Genomic DNA, 17,166 nt, shown 5'->3' on the forward strand with positions numbered 1-17,166 from the left:
ATAATTAGTTGTACTCATAGGCCATAACCACATTTCCTCATCTCAAATTTTGTTTTATTTTGCGTTGTTGTAATGCATGAATTATGGTTTGTATAGTTGTATAATTTGCAACATATTGATGCAATGGTTGTTGTAATGTATGCATTATGGTTTGTATAGTGGTAATGATATATATTATATATAGATTACGATTAACCAGTTAAACGGGAAAAAATAGACGTGGGTTCATCGTAACACGCGAGTCCTAGATCAACTTAGTTATTCTATTCTATGTTTTACGTTTCGGTTTAATTTCTTCGCATTAACACGCCGCAACTTCAGTGTTAGTGGTCGTTGGCAGTAGTGTGGCATTAGTGTTCGCCCCCGCCGCAACGCGGGGGTGCTTAATACTAGTTTGATTTGAAACTTAATTGAATATGCTACTTCTTTCTTTACTTTTACACAGAAGAGTAGTGAAGTTTCATGGGTGTTTATCACTTTTAAATATTAAATAATTTTTTATATTTATAAAAAGTAATATTAGTTAGTTAAATAATTGGTATTTGTCACTTTTAAAAGTATATCTTTGATCCAACGGTATAATCAATCGTGTTGGTATACATTTAGTTTGTTTACATTTTACGCCGGGTTGTGCTATAAGTTCACGTTTGTCTTTACTTGCGTTTTACGTCACGTGACAGCATAAATTAACATTGTTGCTTTCCATTTTTTTGTCGATTTTAGTTACCGTTTGCTTGCAACCTTGCACGGTTTTACGACTCATGCCCTGCAACGCGGGGGATAAACACTAGTTCACACACATTTAAGAACATATGAGGCCCATCATGGCCCTATAAGATCTTTTATGGCTCCTAGGATCCTTGGTTGATCATAGACATAATTTATCAAATTCAACACATTAAGACCATATGAGGCCCATCATGGCCCTTTAGGATCTTTTATGATTCCTAGAATCCAATATGACTAAGGGGTTGTTTGTTTAGGTTTTAATGGGCTTTTAATGGTTTAGACATTTTACTGGTTCAGCACTTAATGATTCAGACTGTTTGTTTCGCGAGCAGATGTCTGAATGGTTCAGACATTTGCCTCTGAATGATTAAACATTATACTGGCTGTCTGGCTCTTAATGATTCACTTTTTATTGGTTCAACACTTGATGGTTCAGACCTCTTAAAGATTAAGTTATACAAACTCAGCAAAAATTTTAGGGTGCTAACATAGTCCAGATGTCAAAATATTTGATTGTTTGGATTTCACATAGCCTTTACAGCAAAGATTTTTCTTTTAGATTAATCAAATAGTTTATAACCATCACATGTGAAAATAAAGCCACACATAATGTTGCTAGTACATCTTATGACATGTGCTACATTTGCAACAGCCTCTATTTATTCTCCTCCAATTATTGCTATATAGATTCATAGATACTCTTTAACAACTAAATCAAAATCTTCTGAAACTTCAGCCATGGATGGTGTAATCATCTCCCCATCTTCTTCTTCTTCAGTTGCATCTTTTCCCATTCCAACCACCCCACTCTCTTCTAATACCCTCCAGCAAAAACTTCAAAACCTTCTCGAAAACCAGCCGCAACAATGGGCATATGCCATTTTCTGGCAGACCTTCAACGATAACTCAAACAACCGCGTCTCCTTGTCATGGGGAGGCGGACATTTCCAAAACAACAAAGAGGCACAACCCGACCCGGATTGTAGAAAGTTTGCTATCAAAGAAATCCAGTCCCTTCTTGAACTAGAAAACCCTGATGATGCAGAATGGTTCTATGTCATTTCATTAACCAGGTCGTTTATTCCTGGAGATGGGTCGGTTCTAGGTACGGCTTTAGATTCAAACACTATGATCTGGTTAAGTGGTGTGGACCAGCTTCGGTCTTTTAACTGCCAGAGAACAAATGAAGCTCAAACACATGGATTGAAGACCATGGTTTGCATTCCAACATCTAATGGTGTTGTCGAAATGGGTTCGTCTTATGTCATTGAGGAGTCTTGGAGTTTGGCTCACCAGGCGTTGTCACTGTTTGGTGGCGGTTCTATAAAACTAAACAACATTGGGGACGGTCATCACAATATGGTTTCATTTACTGATATGGTACTCATGGATGGTATGGATGGTGCATTGCAAAAGGGCCATGATGAGGAAGGTATGACCGTTATAGATTTCGACTCAACAACACAAGATGAACACATGTCCAAGAAAGTTGGAACATCATGCGTGAAAGGGGACACTACAGTTGCCATGAATACGTACGTAGAGACTGCATCTGAGCATTCGGATTCTGACTGCCAATTGGTTCTTGCCACATCAACAAAGCCGAAAAGAAAACAACATAACAAGTTACCTAATCGTATGTTCTTCTCGTAACTTATTTACACGCATAATATTATTTTACAACAATCTAATCTTCTTCTAGTTCTACATTATCATCCATGCGGGACTCTCTCACACACACAAACAGAAAAATATACCATTTTATACACCTTGGTACTGCTGGCCAAAGCCCTTTGTTATATACTATTGCATGAAATTATGATATAAACAACTTTTTTTGGTTTACTTAGTATCATCATTCTTTTTTCTTTTGGCATTTACTTTAGCAGTCTCTCTATTTTGTCTACATCTTACCCTACTCAGACCCTACGTTAGCTTTGCTATTGGTGGGATTTACTGAGTATGATGATGATAATATGCAATGTCATAAGCTATACATTTCCAAAAGGCTAGGAAAATAAATGTGTATTATTTATGTACTTGTAGTGAAAGGAAAAAAGGTAGACGGGCGGTTCCCACCCCTAAACCACGTGGACGCTGAAAGGCAGAGGCGTGAGAAGCTCAACCAGCGATTCTACGCCCTCAGGTCTGTCGTCCCCAACGTGTCTAGGATGGACAAGGCATCCCTCCTGGAAGACGCGGTCTGCTATATCAACGAACTGAAAGAAAAAATCGAGCATCTTGAATCGCAACTTCATCATGGTAAATGGAAAACCAAGAAAGTGAAGGTAGAAATGGTTGATACAATGGAGAACAATTTGTATAATCAACCAACATCAAAGGCTAACAACAACAAAAAAACTAGTGGCTATGGGGAAGTGGAAGTGAAAATCGTGGGTGAAAATGTGATGATAAAAGTGCAGTCTGGGAATGCGGATTTACCGGCCGCTAAACTAATGAATGCTTTGAGAGAAATGAAAGCACAAATCAAGCATGCAAGCATGTTGTGTGTTAATGAGATAATGATGCAAGATGTGTTGGCTAAAATCCCTGGTGCCGTAGATGAAGATGAATTAAAATCCGATCTCATTAGAAAGTTAAACCGCTAGAAGCATTTAGACGCGTGTTATAGGTTTGAATTGGTGTCATAATAGTGTGTTATGGCCTATGGGAGTTATTTTTTTTCGTGTTATGTGAGATTGTTTTTAGCAATGTAAATGAAAATCAAGGTGTGTCTTTGGTCATGACATTGTACAATTGAGATTATTATTATTAATATCATTATATGTGTGTGTAGTTATATGGTGTAGCATCGTACAACATAGACGTAAATGGTGAGGGTGAGACTGCAAATAAAATAAAGTACAATGGGAAGGTGGCCAAGTGTATGTTTTATGCAAAGGAGAAAACAATACATTAATATTAGTGTATGTATATAGTGTGTATATGTATAGGGTGGTTACCTTAGTTGAGTTAGAGTGGTTGGTTGTATTGATTGTAAATGTAATGAAAATAATAGAACACCTTTGCAAACTCGATTTCCTTTACGGTATTAGAGCTCCATGACTAGGGTTCCGATGATTCTCTGTTCAATTCAAACAAGTATATCTTTGATATACTTTTCGAAAAAAAAAAAAATAAACTGTGTTTTTATGGCGTTTTCAACTGGGGTTTTCACTATGTTTTTTTTAACTGAGTGTTTTTATGTCGTTTCCAACTATGTTTTTATGGCGTTTTTCTGAATTTGTTGTTTTATGGCATTTTGAACTGTGTTTTTCATGGTGTTTTTCTGAAATGGTTTTTTTATGGCGTTTTCAACTGGGTATTTCATGGCGTTTTTCTGAACTGGATGTTTTTATGGTGTTTTTATTTGTACATTTTATGGCGTTTTCCGAAAACTCCATAAAAACGCTCATTTTTCACGAACACCCAGTTCATGTCATTTTTTTATTTTAAATTGTAGTAATAGTATACTCGTTGGAAAGATAATAAAACATTCGATTTTATGGTGTATTTTTTTTTAAAAAAATCATCATGTATAAAAGTCACGGGAGTTCAGAAAAGATGGTAGAATATGCATGTGACTTGCATGTGCATGGTCTTTGGCGTGTGAGTGGCATGAGCATGGACTTTTTGACAATATTACCCTTAGTGTAAATTAGCATCAGTGCCACATTTCAACACCAAAATCATTCTAATCGTTTTCTTTTAGGCGTTTCTTAAAATCCTGCCCCAAATGTATGAAATTGTTGTTGTTGTTGTTGTTGTTGTTATATACATATTAATAATCAAATTGAATGAACAGTAGAAGGGTTTTTTTTTTTTGTAAATTCGTTCGTTCTATAACCAGTTTAAAAGGTAGAGAAGAGAGAGAATACGTCGACACTCAGAACCCAGTAGAGAGATTAAGCTGTGTTAGAGAGGGGGTAACCGACGATGGTTCCGGCGGTGTTACAACCTGCGTCAACAACACTTGACGACGACATTTTGATCGTTGCGGTGGCGGTAGTCTTTAGTGGCGCAGAGTAGGGTTTGTGACGGTATTATCGGTGGTCTTTGGTGGCGGCGAACATGGTTTGTGACAAAGAGCAACGAGGTATGTTAGATCGCATGCTGTGCCGGCTGTGACACCACACCCAGATAAGGATGCACCATACACAATTGATACCAACTTACCAGTAAACACTTACGTTATTGATACAAACGGTAATGTACAAAAGTTGGAAACTTAAAGGTACAAAGTTTGGTCAAACTACTATTAGCTGATCACGTAAAATTTCCACCAGATAAGAAAGTTTGAGATACTTTATTTCACTAGTCACGCCTATCCGAGATAAACAACCCGCCCAAGACTAACCATCATTTCCTGTGACACATGCTTAAAAGACGTCAGATATTACACTGGTGAGTTTATGAATATACACAATTTACAATTCCCATTATTTAATCATGACTTGTACCCGCCCATGTTATCATAACCCAACGTTACCACGTAACTTACATAACCATACAGTTAATGCCCACTACACCACAGGTGTAGTACCGACAAATCCCGCCGTAGCGGCACGTATAAGGGACCACAAATATCATGTGTATGTCATGCTCAGGTTATATACATGCGTACAACAGTCATGCCATATTATTACAGTTTAGGACAAGCATGTTCACATTTGAAAAGCATTCATAAAACTCACCTCTTGCTAGTAGCTAACCGTTGATACAATTGTTAGTATGATCAGGTACTATCTCAAGGTCCTGACACAATTTACATAATCCTAAGTTAGGTAATGGTACACCTAACTAGTCATTATCATGGTTGGATATTGGTTAACCCTACCTTGTTTAAGCATGGTTGATCAGTCCATGCCTAACTAAGGCTAGGCTACCCAATACCCGCCCCTGACAATAACCCTAGTACCTAAAAATAATACTAACACTACTACCACTAATATATTATTACTAATAATAAAACTAATATTAACTACTAAAAATAAATAATAAATAACTAAACATAAACTTAAACGAGAGTATACCTCAAGACTATCTACGGCACGTTGATGTAGAGTTTCCCTACTCCTGCTCCTACACGTGCTCCAAAAACGACTACTAACAACACCCAACGAGGTATCGTATACGCGGGATTCTCAATACTAGAGCGTTCCCGTTAAAATTTTGGTGTATCTAAAATCCTACAATTTAACTCCTATATATATGTGAAGCAAGCAGGCACCTCAATTCCTTCCTGGTGGGGCACTACTAGTGTTGTGTACTTTTCATTGGAGCACACCTTTCGCTAGGAAGGGATCAGTTACGAGTACGAAATGCTTTTCACATACAAGTCGGATAGCGCGATAAGGCAGTTACACTCCTCCGCCTGGCATTCCAGTTCAAATACTAGTGAGGTAGACAACCTCATGTCATGCGTGAAAATAGTAAGGACCTTGCCTACGGGCTCATTGCGACACTCAAGTACGAAGGAATTCTCCACTTCATTAAGGAAGGTTTCAGAGACAGAGGATCAAAGCAAGGGAACGAGGCGACCGGAGGGAGGGTTTGGTATGGTAGTGAGACCAATAGGGAAACATAATAAATAGGGAGTCTGTGAAAGATCCATTGACACACGAAGGTAGAAGTCAGGTGTGTATTAAATAGCATAACTACTGAATTCGCAAAGACTCCTTCCTCTTTTAAGTTAAGTGGGACATTGACGTGCTTGCTAGCTAGCTTGACGTGCTAGCTAGCTAGCTTAGTTATATTAATTCAGCTGCTTCACTCGTTTTTCTTGTATAACTTTTAAAATATGACGTTTTATAAAACGACGAATATGTCATTAGAACGAGCATATTTTTATCTACGTTTTAACCCAAGTTTCATTAAAAACGGAGTAAGGTAAATAAAATAATATATTTAATTATTAATATTAAACGGTCTCTTATAATAGCCAGGGCTTGTGCAGATGTCTCATATTTCAACTAAATATTTCAACTAATCATTTTACTCGTTACTTAGTCGTTCAACAATATATAAATTATAAATTTTAAATTTTAAATATAATTTTATTGGTTCACAAAACAGGATGTTACACCGGCTCTTACAATGACGACTGTCAAGCGGTTAGGGTTTCGATCAACTTCTGGTAAGCCCTTTACTATTGCATGTTCGCTATTTGGTTAGATCGGTTGTCCCTTTACCTTAATCTGACGACTAATGTTGATTGGATGAGTAGGTAACGTCCGGTGAGTTTCCGGGCGAAGATTCGGTGAACGGGCAGGCGAAGATTCCGATGAACTGGTAAGTGTTGGTCAATTCTGTTTTAGGCATAAAGGAAAACATGAAAACATACCTGATTGCAGGAGTACAGGCCAACAGAGAATCCAGATGGAGACACTGCAATAAGTTTTGACATGATTGTCATCTTGGTCTGGTTCCTCCTTAGGGTGCAATCTAATGATGGTGATGATAAGAAACCGACAAGGGAATCGGTTATGGAGAGGGAGGCGAGATTGATGTTATGTGCTATTAGGGTTTGTGAAATTGTCTAACCCTTTAACCTCCACATTATTCTCCTTATATATGCACCCAGGAGGAAACCCTAATTAGTTAATAAGGGTAATTAGGCCCATCAACAATTACCAACTAATTATTTAATAGGATTGTAATATATTTTGACCCATATAATGTAAATGATTATAATGGCTACTAGATTAAATATAGAATAAATATATTTAATCTTACATTCTCCCACTTAGCCGAGTAATCATTTACTATGAGTGTTAGATAAGCCTGATCAGGAGTTAACACTCATTTTAGCCTTAAACAAGTACTACAGCAGAGAAATACAGCCGTTGAATCATTATGCGACTCAGGACCCCCATTAATCATACTATAGCCTTAATTTAAAACCTAATCATTATGATCAAAATACGTGTAAGCCCTTTGTTTGATTTGTAACTTTATTTGTCTATATGCCATTATGCCGGCTTGACATATTCTTAGAGACATACAAAATCAAACTGATGAGGAAAATTAACTAATACTTAGTCATTCATAGTACGATATGCAATTGCGCACGGCCATTAATAATACCCGTCTATGAGCTCTCCTAATAAGACTTATGGGTAATAGCCCTTCAGTTATAGGATCCTTAAGCATATCATGAATGTATTCGATACTAAACTTAGTTTCCTCAATTCGTTCATAAACGAATAATTAATTGCGTATCGAAATTTAATGCAGCACCTCTTGAACTGTTACTGTTCAAGGAGTCATGGTAGCTGACTTTATCACACTAATTCTTCAAAACATTAATTATATGGAGTTAATAAACTTATGAGTCCACTGATAAATTTCCAACAACATTTAGTGATTATATTATGTCGTTATAACTTAGGTTATTGATATCAGTCCATTATGACTCCTCCATGAGATAGGTTTTGTCTGCTGACATAAAGATATACCCGAAATTACATTTTGTAATCTTTGAATATCACAAAGTTAGAGTAATAAACCGGTTTGAGTTTTCACTTCTTCTTCAAATTATAGCCTCTCGTTTATTTAAAGATATTGTAATACTCCATTAGATGCTTCACGTTAATCTAGACGTATCTAGTGTGTTGCAATGTGAGTAATATCTAAACGAGTATAGACTTAAACTTACATAAGGCTTCTAATTAATGAAGCATAAGGAAATAATTTCATTTATCCTATTATCCTCTAAAGGAGAGCAGTATTTTGTTACATATGTAAGGACCCATTTAATGTTAAACTTATGGAACGAAACTAATGTCCCATTGGGTCTATCTCGGTACGTTATGATATCTATTACATAAGAGATATCTCTGAGATCTGTTATATCAAAGTTTGTGTTAACAATGCTTTGACTTATGTAACATATACTTGTCAAAAGAATATCATCTATATAGACAAGTTTATCTTAGTTGCTCCCACTCATTTTGAGGTATGTTCATTAATCCACTTGATTCTTGATGAAAATAATTACGTTAGCATTTCATCACATTATGATGTTTGCATTAACCCATACATGGATATTATTGGCTTATAAATAAAGTGTTCTTTAACCTTCAGTTTGAAACTTTAGGTTGTTATCTAATGAACATGTAAATGTGTCAGCCATTTGTTAGGGAAAATTGTTTTTAATGTTCATCTAATGTAGCTTTAAACCATTATAAGCTACTAGAACAGTGATGATCCTCAAAGAAATCTTTGATAATTTATCTCTTCCTAAGTATAACCTTTGACAATCAATCATGCTTCTTAGTGTCTTAACGCTTATATCAGGATTTGGTTTAGTTATGAACACTCTTAGGTAATTCAATCAAATCCCAAACGTTATACGAACACATAAAATCAGTTTTACTAGAAAACTGTTTTATTCCATTTAAAAGATTAATTGACGCTAATGGCTTAATTTGAAGAGATTGGATCAGTAAACATTTCTAAAATGCATTTCAACTTCAGTTAGGGAGGTTACGTAATCATCAAAGTTAGTAGCCTTTTAAACCTAGATGACCTCCTGAGTTGATTATTGGGTTTTAAAAGTTTCAGCTTTATGGATTAGCTCTTGGTTAGGTTGCTATCATTTTCATTCTAAGTTTGTAAGAGTTGGTGCAGTATGGTGTACAAGAGGTGTAATCGGAGTTAAATTCAGAGTGAAATTTAATGACACTCTTCCCCCCGCCTCTTGTATTCCTTGCAAGTCATGATAAGGACTTTGACTGCTCTTACTGACCTTAGAAATCTTTAGGAACTCAGCATGCTTAGGGTCAATATTTAACGACCAACAAATTCTAATAGAGAAACAAGTTAATGACGTTAGTCGTTGTGATTTCTCTTGTTGAGGATTATGTTTGGTTAGGCAAGAAATCTAAGTGTCCCCACAATTAAGCAACAATGAAACTTTTGTAAGAGTAGCATTAGATTTTAAGGAGACAAGTATTGATGGAACAGTGTCGTGATGGAGCGGTGTCTTGTACAAGAGGTGCAAATTTAGATAATGTAAAATTTTCACTCCCCTACCTCTTGCAACTATTGCAAGACACTTAATGCTCCCACTGATCTTTAATATCTCTAGAATGCTACAAGAAAAGTTTCAATGAGCTACGTGATGTGGGAACCTATCACATATATGTTAGACTTTATTTGATTTCTTTAACGTCCAGATGTCATAAGAAACTTAGGGACATATTTAATAGAAATCTTATAAAGTATATGTATGAATAGATTTCTTCTCAGACCGTGAGCCATATGCGACAAAATTGAGATACAAGTTGATAGTCTTTTAAATGATAAATGAATTATGTCTGAATATTCCATTTGGAATAAGTTCCACGAATGTTAATGAATGACTTATGATGGACCCATACTTATTCCTTAAGCCAAGTAATATTTAGGGCTTTAACGTCATGATTTAAAATCACTTAAAATGAGATTAGATGAAAAAATCATCCTCATTAACCATGTCATGATTTCTCATGAATTTTGGTTATAATGGATGAAATTTATAAGTCTCATTTTCCTTTTGTCAAATTCTGATTTGCATGATGACAAAAGTTGTGAAAAAGTAAGGTATCATCTAGTTTCATCTTAGTAATGTTTCTATCCAGATATTGAGAACAAATAAAATGAGAGTTTAAGGTAAGTGTGACTTTATGTTGACTATGCAAACCTCACAATCTTCATAACATTGCTTAATTATGATACTATATTCTGATTAATCTTCAGAATATATAAGGTATCGAAAAACGTTGTTAAAAGACTGCTTATTATGTTTCTTATAGTCTTAACATTTAATTTTGTCACTAACTCTCATGTTGTTTATTTGTTGACTTCTGGTAAGGAAACGTTTAAAACTAGAGTCAACTAATCATGTGTTAATAGGAATATTAAAGAATTATCAGACTTAAGTATCATTAGTAAGTGACTATCTAATTAATTTATCCAACTGTTCTTTAGAATAATGGATAGTCTCGTTGCTAATGCCTAGTCTAATGACATAATTATGCATTAAGATTTTCCCTTGAAGAACCTTAAAGTTGGAATTAGCACTTGTAATTTGTCTATAGACCTTAGAACAATCCTCTTCTAAAGTTTAAGTGATTCTAAGGTGAGTAACAGCTTATTTTCCAGCTTCAAACATTTATTTCTTTGTACATATATTGCTTATCAACACATTCATTATACTTTGGTACTTTTGAGTGTTATAGTTGATTTATAAGGCATCAAATTGTACAAGTGAAAATCTTAGTATGTAATGTACTGGAAAAATGTACTTATTTCCATGCGTAAGCCCTTAACTTTATGGGTCATGATATTGTACATTATAATATACTCACATACACCACTTAACTTTATAGTTTAGAATTTTAAATGAAGGCATGCATCTTAGGAGTTCTAGTGATTATTCCACAATTATAGATTAGTCTTAGGAAAGACTTAATCTGGAATAACCTTTTAGTGACAGCACTTATTCTTGATTATCATAAGAGACATCATGCTCGATTTATCCTAATCATCATGCTCTACTTTTCTTCTGTAGTGCTTTATCAGAAGAGAGCAATAGGATCATCGTGTCTTAAGAGATAATCAAGGATTTAATTTAAGAGCTAATTCTTATAGAAACTTTAAGCAAAACATATTAGATTTAAGAATTAGAGTGGATGAGATATAGATTTATAGAAGAAAATTATAGTGAGTAAAATTGTGGGTACTAAGAATAAGGCAGACGAAATGATCATAACAATTAATTGAGGATCATTAATATAAGGATCATTATGTGAAGAGGGTGTGATATGTCTATTACTAACATCAAAATAATAGACTACTTAAAGTTCTACTTAAACGAAGACAAAACAGCTTTGGCCAGAAGTGTAATCATTTAAGCATGTGTGCAAAGTGGTTGTAACAAATCAGCTTTGGCCAGAAATTGAGACAATCACTTTAGTTATGCACTTGTTAAGTATGCCATCTATGAAGGAATTAAATCAGCTTTGGCCAGATATTAAGACATTCATGTTTATGATGCACACTTAACATAGCTTTCGTAATACTTGAACGATAAGTAGATGCATCAAATCAGCTTTGGCCAGAAGTGATACATCAGAAGCTCATTCAAGTTAAGTCATTTTGGTTTTGTAAAACATTATTTGATCCTCATTAATTAACTAAGTAATTACAAAAAACCAATCATTTAATAGCAAACCACCTGTTAGCGCGGATCGAACTCCGCAGTGAGTTTGCTGGGGGTTGCAGGGGGACAGCGTGCCCCCACACGGGGTTCGGGGCGGAGCCCCGAGCTAAATCTTAGTTCACATTAAACAGCCTAAAATAATGAGGTTTCGAGTGAGATCTCGAGTAAGTTATGAGGTCTCGAGTGAGATCTCGAGTCAAGTCTCGACTCAGCTTATAACATTATGAGGTCTCGACTCATTAATGGTCTCGAGTCGCAACCTCAGTGTCTCGAGTCGTAATCATGGTCTCGACTGCTGTGAATTATGAGATCTCGACTCCTTATGAGGTCTCGAGTCGCAACCATGGTCTCGAGTTGTGACCTTTATGGTCTCGAGTCGAGACCTTTGTCTCGAGTTGTACAGATTTAAGCCCTTAGTCGAAACCTCAGTGGTCTCGAGTCGAGACCTTATGATCTCGAGTCAAAATCGTTGTCTCGAGTTGTAAACATTTGAGAACACTTATGATTTCGAGTCGAGTTCTTGTGGTCTCGAGTCGAGACCTTTGTCTCGGGTGGTTAAAACTTATCTCGAAACTTCTGTTACAGCTATTAATGTGAAAACATAACCGAAAATTCGAATTGTTAGGGATTTTGAGATATGGTTTCCTGTTTTAGTGATGATCTAATTTTATCATAGTATTTCAAAAATTATAACTGTATATCTTTTAACAGTCTTCGAATGAACTTAACAGATTAAGTTGGATCAAACAGGGAAATAACACTCAAAAATCCAAATTATATTCCAAAACATAAAGGAATTTCGAATTTTCCTAAGAAAACATGATGAACCCTAAAAATAAAAACATGATTCTGGAACCCGAAACCTGAATTTTAAGGCTTCTAAAACAGATTTCGGACATAAAATTAATCTATTTGATTTCGAGTCACATTATTAACCAATTCAGTTTATCGAAAGAGTGTTTTCGGTGACATTCAAAGAAACCGAAACCTACTGTTATGGTTTATTAAGTTTTCAAACTCCGTTTTCCAGATTTCTATCCCAGAATAATGGATAAAAACAGAACTGATTAATCAAGATATGCTCTGATACCACATGTTGGTCAGTTCTGTTTTAGGCATAAAGGAAAACATGAAAACATACCTGATTGCAGCAGTACAGGCCAACAGAGAATCCAGATGGAGACACAGCAATAAATTTTGACATGATTGTCATCTTGGTCTGGTTCCTCCTTAGGGTGCAATCTAATGATGGTGATGATAAGAAACCGACAAGGGAATCGGTTATGGAGAGGGAGGCGAAATTGATGCTATGTGCTATTAGGGTTTGTGAAATTGTCTAACCCTTTAACCTCCACATTATTCTCCTTATATATGCACCCAGGAGGAAACCCTAATTAGTTAATAAGGGTAATTAGGCCCATCAACAATTACCAACTAATTATTTAATAGGATTGTTATATATTTTGACCCATATAATGTAAATGATTATAATGACTACTAGATTAAATATAGAATAAATATATTTAATCTTACAGTAAGCACACAACACTCACAAACCATTAGAACCCATACAATTTGATCTAATGTGTGCATCAGATTGTAGTTTCTTGTAAATACTAAATCACTCGGTTAAATATTTTTTTTCTTAAAACTGTGTTCCACCATATTGACATATTTCATTCCGAGATAGTGCCTATCGGTAATGGTTTCTTTTTTTTTTTGGAAAAAGGGTCAAAGTATAGAATTTGATTTGAATATATCCAGGATATATAAAAGTAGAAAACAAAGAATAGTGTGTTTTGATAATGTATGAAGTGAAAGGAGAAAGAACTTCGAAACCATCTTACACGCGTTGAATTTAATTAATTTAACTGGATGGTCAGCAAATGAAAGAATGTCAGGCAGCATGTGTGCTGAAGCTTTTAATTTTAATATCGTGAAGCTGACAACATGCTAATATATGCTTATGTGGTTGAGATTCTATGAATATAATGTTATAACCAATGTTTTAAAAACGGACCAGTTTGTTCGTAGTCAGTTTGAAACTGAACGATTGACATGTGTAATGCATGTATGGTTTCCACCAGTTTTGTTTTAGTTTTCACCGCTTTGTTTAGATTAAAGACCGTCTGTTGTTTTCCCATTCACCCAATATTGATATTGCATATATACATTTACGTTTAATATAGAGAATATCCTTGAGGAAAATTTTATATAATACTGAATGTGTGGACATTATATCCAACCCTCTTTTTGAATGCTTTGATTTTTATTGCATAGGTGACATTTTTTGATTTTCAAGCATGACTAGAATTTGATTGTGAATACGATTTATAAGTATTAATGGAGGTATGCTAATGTGTATGTGTTTGTATACTAGAAAGTGGATTAGAGATGGGAAACTGAAGTCGTAAACAGAACCAGCAACTAGCATAACATAATTAGCTTTATGCTGGTTGGGCATAAAATACACCGTAGGCAGCCTGCTTACGCCAACTGTTACGCCAGTGGTATTCCAACCCACATTTTTGCGTGGTTGGATCAAGACCTGCAATGGATACCAATTAATATTGTTGTTGAAATATGTTCCATTAAAGGTGGACAAAATAGGTCTAAATTTAATTTTGGGTCAAGTAATAACAAGTTAAAGAGAGTGTATATCCATGGATTTGTTATGTAATTGTCTTTTAAACGAGTATCCAAACATAGTAAGGTACTTTTTCCACTATTATAGTTATGAAGTTCCTTATGTGTAGATAAATTAATTTTTATAATATTCTTAGAAATATAATATAGTGTAGAATTAAAATTGTGAATGATATATATGTGGCAGACTCGAGTTTAAGACTCAATAGGCTTTGGTTTTGGTTTTATTTTTTTCCCAGAAAATGCGGTTTTGTTGTCTTAAACATACTGATCTTGGTGTTGGGTGTGATGCAGGTTCAAGACCTAAATGCGTTGAGCCAACCGGAAGTTACAACGAGCCTAATAGTTCAATTACGTTTTGATGTGCTTTTTATGTTTGGTACTTATCAGTATGTACCATATTTCCTTACTTCGTATAATGATACATGTTGGTACAAATGTTTCATATTATATTGTAATGTTGTTGTTCCCTTTCCTATAGGATGTTATCAAGTTAATTTCTTAAAAAAAAGGTAGTCACATAATTCGGTACTTTCCTTTCCTTTACATAGGAGGTCATTTTGTATATATTTAGATAGACTGGGTTATCTTTATTTTAGAGAATGTCCTTTTACTTTTTGGTTTTTATGTTTGTTGAAGAATTTAGTAATTATTTACTTATGTTAGGTTAATCTATTTTTTGATAGTTAGTGGTTTTAATAGGTTACCAAGTCTGCAAGGTTCGGCAATGATGGGGATGTTTATACCTGTTATGGGTCACTGCTGGCTTTGTTAAGTGGCGGTGCGTGGGTTGTCCTGATCGAGGCCTGAAGGTAATTGTTCGGCTCTCCATTCTTCGGGAGCGTCGGCTACAGAGTTTGTTTGCTGGCTACTTATAGGATTTTAAAGTATCTTTCTTGGGTTGAGGAAAATTGATGGATTCTGCGAGGTGTTGGCTACACAGGTTTCAGCCAAGAGAACTATCGAGGTCGAATACGAGGAGGGGCTCGATGGATGCCACTGAAAATGACTCGATTTCGGAAGAGGCATCGAATATGACAAAGCAAAAGGTTGGTGCTGCTAGGAAGTATATTGAGCACCATTACAAGGAGCAAATAAAGATTTTGCAAGTTTGGAGAGAAAGGGAGTCTTTACGAAATTATGTAGCTTTAGATATTTGTGTGCCTGTTTGTAGTTGCATTACATTGTAAATATATTGGGAAAGAACTCTTAAGAAACGCAATGAGCGAATTTTATTGTTAAATCATTGACAAAAACGTGAAGTGTGGCGCAACGCGCGCACAACGAAAACCCTTAGTTATTATAAAACTAACTTGTTAGCTACATCCATCTTTTGTATGTTTAGAAGTTTGCCACAATAGTTTTTTTTTCCTAAAGGGGACCAAATCCACTATTTGGTTACATTATATTTTTTAACTATTTTTTTACAAAATATATAATACCAAGGCAATTCATCAAAATACTACATATACATGCAATTCAAGCAAACAGTTATATATATATATATATATATATATATATATATATATATATATATATATATATATATATATATATATATATATATATATATATATATATATATAGGGGAGGGTTATCTTGAGAACGCTAAATATTGCGAGAACCGTGATAACGAATAAAAAAACCAATCAAAACCAAATTTTTTTTAATACAAACCTCATTGTAATTAAAATACAACATCAAAAAAAGCATTTACAACATCAAATAATTTATTTCTCCTCTCAAAATCACTTTTATTAGAATTTTTACACATGTGTAAATATAACAAATTTACACATGTGTAAATGGCAAACTTACACATGTGTAAATTTTCTTTATTTACGAATTCACATAAATTTAAACGTATAAATGAAATTTTTAACATTGTATTCGAATCATAATGACAAGTGTAAAAGAAATTTTGAATTTGAATCGATTTTGACAAAGTTCTCGCAGTTTTTTGATTCGTTCTCACGGTTCTCGCGATATTTAGCGTTCTCATTTAAACCCTCCCCTATATATATATATATATATATATATATATATATATATATATATGTATATGTATATGTATATGATCAAAATACTACACACGTGAAAACGTATACACGCAATTCATTGACAATGTAAAGAAACGAAATGATAAACAGAATTCACTTATCGTAAAATAGTGATTGGATATGAATAATGGTAATGAACAACAATTTAAGCGAGTGAGTCGAATTGTTACCCTAATTCCCATTCAAGAAAGAAAAAAAAACATCGAAAACACATATGAGTAAATCAGTTTCACAGAGTTTATAAAGTTACGTTTGATGTCGACATGAAAGATGATTTAGTTACGGTGTTTTAAAGGATTTTGATGTAGGATTTGGAATACAGTTTGAAGGAACGCGAATGGCTAACATGGATGTTGTAGCAGATTTGGGGTGAATCGGTGAAGTGGGTTGAATAGGTGGAAGTAACTGTGAATTCCAATTGGGAAGCTGTATAATATATCATATTTAGAAAGTTGTATAAGTATGATGGTATCTATACTATATAAGAAATGAAATCAATGTGTGTCACTTGCATCTATTGGAGGC

General features: G+C 34.7%; 1 protein-coding gene across 1 annotated transcript; it reads left to right on the forward strand.

Annotated features, from left to right (window-relative positions):
- The first annotated feature begins 1,429 nt into the window (after positions 1–1,429).
- LOC110916225 (transcription factor MYC2) lies at positions 1,430–3,525 on the forward strand. The gene is made up of 2 exons (XM_022160977.2): positions 1,430–2,365; positions 2,776–3,525. The coding sequence occupies exons 1-2, from the start codon at positions 1,468–1,470 to the stop codon at positions 3,336–3,338; spliced, it is 1,461 nt and encodes a 486-aa protein (XP_022016669.1). The 5' UTR covers positions 1,430–1,467; the 3' UTR covers positions 3,339–3,525.
- Positions 3,526–17,166: the final 13,641 nt, after the last annotated feature.

The sequence above is a fragment of the Helianthus annuus genome, chromosome 16 (genome assembly GCF_002127325.2).
Source record: "Helianthus annuus cultivar XRQ/B chromosome 16, HanXRQr2.0-SUNRISE, whole genome shotgun sequence".
NCBI classification, from domain to species: domain Eukaryota; kingdom Viridiplantae; phylum Streptophyta; class Magnoliopsida; order Asterales; family Asteraceae; genus Helianthus; species Helianthus annuus.